The sequence below is a fragment of the Stegastes partitus genome, unplaced genomic scaffold (genome assembly GCF_000690725.1).
Source record: "Stegastes partitus isolate 25-593 unplaced genomic scaffold, Stegastes_partitus-1.0.2 Scaffold2182, whole genome shotgun sequence".
NCBI classification, from domain to species: Eukaryota; Metazoa; Chordata; class Actinopteri; family Pomacentridae; genus Stegastes; species Stegastes partitus.
The window spans coordinates 43,830-52,132 of record NW_007579913.1 but is presented as its reverse complement, the minus strand read 5'-3'; the positions used below and the strand labels follow the sequence as shown (position 1 = coordinate 52,132).

General features: G+C 38.3%; 1 protein-coding gene across 1 annotated transcript in view; it reads right to left on the bottom strand.

Annotated features, from left to right (window-relative positions):
- Nucleotides 1–1,364: 1,364 nt before the first annotated feature.
- Nucleotides 1,365–8,303, bottom strand: part of fyb1b (FYN binding protein 1 b) — a 16,190-nt gene continuing 9,251 nt past the window's right edge. Inside the window, 17 exon segments of the mRNA XM_008304273.1 lie at nucleotides 1,365–2,056; nucleotides 2,169–2,200; nucleotides 2,296–2,329; nucleotides 2,438–2,600; nucleotides 2,701–2,800; nucleotides 2,922–3,003; nucleotides 3,587–3,627; nucleotides 4,123–4,209; nucleotides 4,386–4,458; nucleotides 4,557–4,576; nucleotides 5,187–5,304; nucleotides 5,499–5,658; nucleotides 6,183–6,315; nucleotides 7,159–7,217; nucleotides 7,708–7,730; nucleotides 8,089–8,165; nucleotides 8,281–8,303. Coding sequence (XP_008302495.1) covers nucleotides 2,034–2,056; nucleotides 2,169–2,200; nucleotides 2,296–2,329; nucleotides 2,438–2,600; nucleotides 2,701–2,800; nucleotides 2,922–3,003; nucleotides 3,587–3,627; nucleotides 4,123–4,209; nucleotides 4,386–4,458; nucleotides 4,557–4,576; nucleotides 5,187–5,304; nucleotides 5,499–5,658; nucleotides 6,183–6,315; nucleotides 7,159–7,217; nucleotides 7,708–7,730; nucleotides 8,089–8,165; nucleotides 8,281–8,303 — 1,248 coding nt within the window. The 3' untranslated portion in view covers nucleotides 1,365–2,033.

The window sequence follows — 8,303 nt, the reverse complement described above, 5'->3', positions numbered from 1 at the left end:
ACATAATTATTCTATTAATACAATTCCTAATAGAGAGTTAATCTGTTCTAATATAATCAGGCATTTTTAAATTCAAGGAGAAGTCACTGAACCACACAGATGGGGGAGCAGAAAGTGAGCCTCCTCTCCAAACATTTTGACCTGTTTTTAAGGAGACTTTTTGTCTCTTTAGGTATTTACAGTAGGCTTTTACATCTGTGGCTCTTATGTAAATTATGTCATTGCCCTGTTGAATTCGTTCACTTTTATATTAGAATTATTGACAAATTTCTGTTTTACATATCAACTCTATCAACTTTTTTTGTGTTACCTGTTAATCTATTTTTGTTCTCTGGTTGCATCAATATATACTACATTGACTTAAAGTGTCCTCATGTAATTTAAATGTTCTCAATACCAAATACAGTTAGCTTTCTACATTTTTGTATAGTTTTATTAAAGGGAGACAGGAGGACTGCTGCTTCTGACCCCTTTGCAAACTGCTCAAACTTAACAAATATTCAGATATATAATGTAGCGCCCCCTGTCCAGTTCATGGCCTTTGATTTATTTAGACATTTCCCGGCTTATTGACACCCCTGAATTAATTAATTTGTCATTATGTCACTGATTTAGTTCATATTTGTGCTTCCATACTAGGGAGCATCACGTCACCTGCCTGAATTAATTCGGTGAAAATAGGGATACAAGTCTGTGAAATTATTTCGGATGGGTAAGTATACTAAACACTGTTTTTACTGTGGTATTCGTTAATATCTCTGTCGTGCTATATCAATTGCATGTAGCAAACTTTAGATTCCATCCATTATCTATCCACCGCTTAATCCTAACTGGGGTCACAGAGGGCTGGAGTCCCAGCTGACTCAGGGCGAAGGCAGGGGACACCCTGGACAGGTCACCAGTCTATCACAGGGCTACACTTAGAGACAGACAGCCAAGCACACTCACATTCACACCTACGGACAATTTAGAATCACCAATTAATCTCAACATGTTTTTAGACCTTGTGGGAGGAAGCTGGAGAACCTGGAGAGAACCCACGCTGCACAGGGAGAACATGGAGACTCCACTCAGAAAGATCCCGGGTGTCCTCACCGGGACATGAACCGACGACCTTCTTGTTGCGAGGCGACGGTGCTAACCACCGCTCCACCTTGCAACCCCAAACTTTCGATTGAAGATTAAAATTCAGATCTCAGTGTAAATTTTGCTCACTAGATGTGTTCTGTTCTCATGAGGAACTGAATCATGGTATTTCTTCACAACTTTTCATTCGTCATTCATTTAGTCACTCATAATTCATCCACCTGCAGTCAGGTCACTCAAGTTTACAGGCATCATACAACAGTGAGATAGCGAAAGAGTGTCTTTATGGAACAGAAGCATTCTCTTTATTCTCTTTATAGCAGACACACTCTTACCTTAACAACAGGACAAGCTATGAAAAATCTAACACAATTTACATGTATTTCATAATTTTATGTACAGTATTAAGAAGCCATTTCTACCTAAAACAGTTGTTTTTTCTGCATGTTGACTTGCATAGAGGCACATAAATTCATTACAGGTAGCATTACTGTTGACTTCAGTTAGGCGGTAAATTGAAAAAAAATTATATCGTAGCTTTAGCATGTACTGTAGCTGTTCTAATAATGTTGCTAAACTGTAGAAGTCTACATATAAATACAGTGCTGTGGAGGTTTTCAATGAGAATGAGAAGATAAACAGAAATATTCAAATACTGTTGTTCCAACAAATGTTTCCCGCTTCAAGGTCCTTCAAGTAATATCACAACTTTACATAGTTTGTTTAGCAGTTTGTTTTGGAGCAACTTAAAAAAAACATTGCATTGTTCAGAGGACTTTAAGCCAGCCTGACTCCAGATGTTTGAATTGCCGATTACAACTCTTATGGCAAATCAGTCTGACTATCCAGCTAACTTATAGCAACTCCCAGTGGGTATCAACAATCATAATAAATAACAAAAATGAGCAAAATTGGTGTAAAACAATCGGGCCAGTGCAGGATGTCTCTTAATCGTTGTCATAGATGCAGTCTGAAAAGAAAATATAACACTGATTAAGAAGAGATTTTCTTTCCCTCAAAGGTGATTTTTGGTGAACTGTGCAGAAATATATTATTGTAGAACAGCAATGAACTGAACATACCATCTCCAATGTCATCATAGATATCTCCATCGCTGTATTTATAGAGGGAACAAACCACATATTGTTTAATTTATCTCTTTTATTGTGTATGTATGTGTGATTTTTTAAAAATAATTGTGATACGTACTCTGTAGCGATGTGGGAGGTCGAAACATAACCAACTGTAAAATACAGAGTTTAGAGTTGAGACACAGATGCAAGAATAAAAAAGGTTAGTAAAACACGATGAGGTGCAGGAGGATCTGATGTGTTCATGTAGAGATACTCACACTTGCCGTCGTCGTTTCGACATATCAGTTTGTTGTCCACAGCTTTCACAATGACGTCGAGTCTCTCGCCTGCTTTCAGCGGCAGCTCTTTGGCGCTCCACTTCTTATTGTTAAGTGTGTTAGTGATGGTCACCTGGTACAGCACCTGTACCTCCCCTTCATACTGAAAATGGGTGAAAATGAAATATAATCATATAAGGCTGATGAGGATGGTTAGAGGACTGAAGTAACAGGGGTGGATAAAATATGTTAGTGTTACAAACCTTAAACTTTTTCCTGAATTCCTTCTCCTCTTTCTCAAACTTTTTCTGCTTCTTTGGGTCCATATCTTCAGACCTGCTTTTGCCTCTAATGACCGGAAGGCTTGACCAAAAAAAAAAAAAAAAGAAAGTAAAAGGAACTCGATTAACACTTTTGAAATCATCAATCTGAACGTTTGATTCATGATATTTAATAACTGGTTTTAACACAGATGTAGTTGTACCTGCTTATGGGAGGAGGGGGTGGCACATTTTGAGAGTCAACATCATCGTATATCTCCTCATCGATTGCTGCTCCCTGCTGATCTGTACGAAGACAAGGAAAAAGTCAGCGAGGAGGCGTTTTAATCAGACAACAAAAATCTGTTTTCAGCTGTGACTGTAAAGATGTGGAGCATCTTGACCGGATGAGTGAAATGCAAAAAGAATTTCTGATGCTAAAGATAAAAAAGAATCTCAGCGCTCAGGGGCAAGATTACGGTCTAAAGCAGAAGGCAACTGACCATCAAAAGCATGATAGTGTTTGTGTAGTTCATCTCACTGCCAGAAGGGGGAGACAAAGGTTGAGCACTGCAGGTTTAAAGACCTTCTTTTAACTTGTTATGGTGCTGGACCAGTGGTTCTCAAACTTTTTGAGCCCCAAGATAACATAAGTTTGTGTTCGTGACCCCCCAGATTAGAATTTTTAATTTGGCATGAGTAATAACTTTGTTGTTTGTGCATTAATGCGCTAATTCCACAGATTAATTTCTTTACATTAACACGTTAATTTTCTTTTGAATGAATTGAATTTTTTTTTCTTTTCCAAAAGTTAATGTCTTTAATCATAGAAGAGTTATTTTTCTTCAAATGTTTATTTAAAAAATGGTAATTTCACAGCGAGTGATACCTGAGTTCCCGTCTGAAGTAAACTGGCTGGGTGGAGGCACTCTGGCACAACAGAAGAAAAAAAAAAGATTTAAAGGTTACATGATTTGTATTCATGTAATGTCATCAATAAAAAGTATGATCATATGATTCAGTGCAGCTCAAATTACCATATCAGATTATAATGACATTTGAACTGACAGCAGTTATTACCTTGATTTTCTGGTTAAGTCATACTTTAATCACACACATGCAAATTACTGGTGAAGATTAGTAAAATCACAAATAATCAATAATCAGGCATGCACATGTAAACGTCACTGTTAGATTTCAGCCTCTCAGGCTGCAGGAATTCAACTCTGAATTAGGATCTGTCACTGTTATTCAGACAGAGGTTGATTTGACGCCGATCTCGGGGAGAAAATCAACATTCAAAGGAAACGTCATCTGGGAAGGAACTGTACAGCTGTTAAAAAGGAAAGTGACTGCTGAGAGATTAGAGATTAATTACAGGGGACAGAAGATCTGCGATCAGTCTTACTACTGAGTGTATTTTACACTTTAGTGCTGGCAAGACGTCTGTTTCGGTCAAACATCCGCAGGAAGCCAAGGGGCTTTGTAGGAGAGGACCTGGGCTCTGGGGAGCTAAAAACCAAGGATGAAAAGACCTGCATTTCTTTTTCTGCTTCATCTTTGATTCTTTTAATTCCTCCTGAGTGTGTTTCTCCATTTAGCAGTTGTCTTCAGTGTTTGTTGTTTAGAAAATAGTTATTTTTTCTGTAATTTTCCATTTTCTTATAAATAACCGAGTCACTTCCCACCTGACTTCCAGGTTCAGATCGACAACGTCATCGTATATTTCTCCTCCCTCTCCCGGCAGCGGGGGCAGGACGACTGTAAGACAACAGACATGTTTTATGTTAAAGAAACAATCTGGCATTAATTGAATGCAAATAATGTGACTCAGTATAATAAGATGAACTATATTTTACCTCCTGGTCCTTTGATACCACTGTAGAGAGAGACACAAGAATTTGAGATGTGACAGACATGCATTTTTTTTAAAACTTTCATTTCTCACAATAAATTGGAGAAGTGCTCCATGAAACAGCCAAGTTCAAAGGTTTAACTATTTCTCCACCGACGATATCACTGCACATTAATGACCATTAGAGTTTTGCGCCCTACTGATTGACTGACATCGTAGGAAAAAGATGGAAACATTTTCAAAGAACACTCAAGTGGCTGCACTGTAAAACTTAGCTTTGAATCCTGCTTTTAGTTAAATTGAACTTCAGTTAATTCTGTAATTTGACTTCCCAAAAGTTCCAGTCTTTCTTGAATGTATTTAATCAAACCTGAAATAAAACCCCACCATGTTGCAGCGTTTTGGTCCTAAATTACAACAATAAGTATCTGTGAGACTCATAGAAAAGGGTAAATATTGGCACATATTGTCTGCATATCTGTGTTGAGTAACATGTTTAGCTGTTGTGGAGTCGTATCAGATATTTCGAGTGTCACTTCCTGTTTCACTTGTCTGCATTGTTACAAAAAAATGCAGCTTGTCTGTGCAAATAGCTGCCATGGAGTTTGTACATATGCACTGACATTCACTGTACCTGTTATCAGAGACCACATCGATGTCATCGTAGACCTCAGGATCATACGCCTGTTGAACCTGACGCTTCTTCAGCGTGTTAAAGTCGATTTCCACTGAAGTGGTCTTCACATAGCCAACTGTGGGAACCAGACAAAATATTGGTGATTTATTGTTCCAGTGTTGTCTAATTGTTTATAACTGAGTGCAGCTCGGTCAATAAAGTGTCGACTAAAGAAGGAAAACTAAGCAGAGAGAGAGAAATTTATAGTTTTATGTTGTATTTCCAGATGATACTGAGCTCAGGTGAATGAAGGATGTGATGGGAACGCACTTGATCCGTCCTGCGACCGTCCCAACCATTTCCCCTCTGGGTTGCCCTGCACACGGATGATGTCCAGACTGTCTCCCTGCTTCAGAGCCAGGTCAGTCTTGCCGCCTCTGCAGTCAACACGGGCCTTTCCCTGGTGAATGACTTCTATCGGTCCAGACAACTAACACACACAGTCATAAACAAACATGTGAATATACATGAAAACAGTACATGACTTCATTTACTTATGATGTTTTATTAGAACTAGATACTTGTCACTCTTTTCTAGAAAATGGATGTGATTTATGTGAATTCATTTGGCAGATCTGTATGTCTGGTAACCTATGCAACATATATGTAAGTTGTGTTTCTAGATTTTGCAAAGCTAAACAAACTAAAATCATGTTTAGTGCACAAACATGAGAGTTTGTACAGCTCAGGTTTTGTATAGATTAAGCAAATGAGATATAACTTGTTAGTTATTGAAGTTTTGAAGTGCTGCTAACTGGACAAAGGCAGGCTAATTGTCCCGGTTTCCAACTTTTATGTTAGGATAATCTAATAATCCCCCAGCTCTTTGTATTTATCATAGAGGCATGATAACTGTATCAGTTCTCTCTTATACGTTGAAAAATAGGCACATTTTCCCCCCAATATTTATTCCCTTTACGTGTTCTAGCAGGTTAAACTGAGGAATCCACTCACTTTGAATTTCTTTCGAGCGTCTTGCTCTTTCTTCTCACGTTCCTTCTGCTCCTTCTTCTCCGTCTCCAGTCTTTTCTTCTCCTCCTTCTCCTCTTTCTCCTTCTTCTTGTCTTGTTTTTGTTCAGCCGCTTCCCTTTTGAGAACCAAGAGCATGAAGGAGTCAGCAGTTGATGTGTAATTATTTAAAAAATTATTGTAAATAACATATTGGAGGTGGTTGCTGGATAAACGGGTACAGATTCAGTGTGCTTGGGCAGTTTTATAAATACAAAATGTATTTTGAAAATGTCAGCATTTATTTGGCTAAAGACAAAAGAACTCTTTGCACATCTACTTCATGGGACAGGTGTACATTAGCAGGGCAAGCCTATCAAAAGACTTTGAGCTCCTGCACACTTACAAAAATAGAGTGTTTGAAACAGTTTTGATCCAGCAGTTATTTTAGTGCCAAAAATGGGCACCCAAATAAATAAAGCCTATGAATGCTGATGCAGTACACACATAAAAATGCCCAAATGTATTTATTTTTTGTTGTTTTTTCTTTTTAATCAATGGCACATAGAATAGAAGTTTGTCTGCTTGTTTATTTTAATCATTAAAGGCATGCCTAAGTGAGATGGACGTCTTCTTGCAGTGTTGCAAAAGAACCACCAGAGGGTGCTGTTACGAGCGTGAGACATGGACACACAGGTGTGCCGGGCTGGAGCTAATACTTCAGTGATGCATTGCTGAGCATTTTTACAAATTAAAATAATCCGTTAAGAGTGGATTCTAGAGATTTGTTTTGAGCTTTTTCAACATTGGATCTTGTGTTATGTTAAGTCCCTCAGCAGGCTTATTTACTGGAAAAACACATTTTCTTATCATAGACCAACAAATGACTTCGTATGTACGTCTGAACTGGATCTGAAGACCAGACAGCATTAGTGAACTGTAAATAAACAGGCAAAGGTTTTAATGAGTAACATTCTCTCACCATCGTTCATCAAGGTCCTCATACATCTCTCCATCATCGTCGTCTTCATCATTTTCCTCCTGAGAGAAAACACAAACCAACAGTAGCAGCAGCTGACATACATGCACTTTATGTTTAGACTCATGTAAAGACATATTTAGTTAAACATACATTGTGTTTGTAATTTTACACATAAATTTCCATCTTTGTTCTTTGTATCCTGACGATATTTTGCATCCTCTGCATGAACCACTGCTGTTCCTTTGCAGAAGATGTAATGCACAGACAGTAACACTCGTCCTACTTTAGATTCAAACATCTCTCTTACTGTGTTCTGATGTATCTTAAATATATACTTTCCTTTCCCATTTGCATGAGGCACACATTTTAATTAATCATTAAATGTGTTAACCCTTTCAGTCGCTGTTCTGCTGCTGTGTGGTTTCGCTCTGTGCTGTGTCTGTATTTCACCGCAGCTGCTTCTGTACTTATCTGAGCATTCTTCTGCATCTGCACATGTGCCTTCATGCAAATCTGTATTTATGCAGCATGTAATTCGACATATCTCACCTTTGCCCTCATACTCGGGTGACCTGCAGAACAGAAACAATAAAGCAACATTACAAGAGATTTTAATTATTTTTTGAATAGCTGCCATTAGTGTAAGTGTGAAACATCTCATCTAGAGTTTTAGATGAGATGTTTTATATATATAAATATGTGTGCTAGATGTCATATGCAAGTAACCAACCAAGCTTAACAGTAACACAGGCTATACTGGCAGGATATATATTGTCTTTTTATGTGTCTTCTAATATGGAAATATGGCGCAAGGTCTAGCATCACACAGTCCTTTTATGTGTTCTTGTGGTGCCAGACCAAAAAGCATCTTTCACCATGTTAGTTACATTTAGCGCATCACATTTTATGAAGTAGTGACTGTTACTGAACCTGAAGATGGTGGTGGAGGGGGCGGAGGAGCGCTGCTCCGTTCATCAACGTCATCGTATACATCGTCCTGCTGGTCCCTGAAGAGCACAGTTACAGTACAGCTGTCGGTAACTCAAATAGTTTCATGCAGAAAATATCCGGTGTCATTTATTAGTATGTTTGTGTTTGTGTTTGTGTGAGTCTGGGACGTACATGGTTTCCGGATGTCGCGGTGG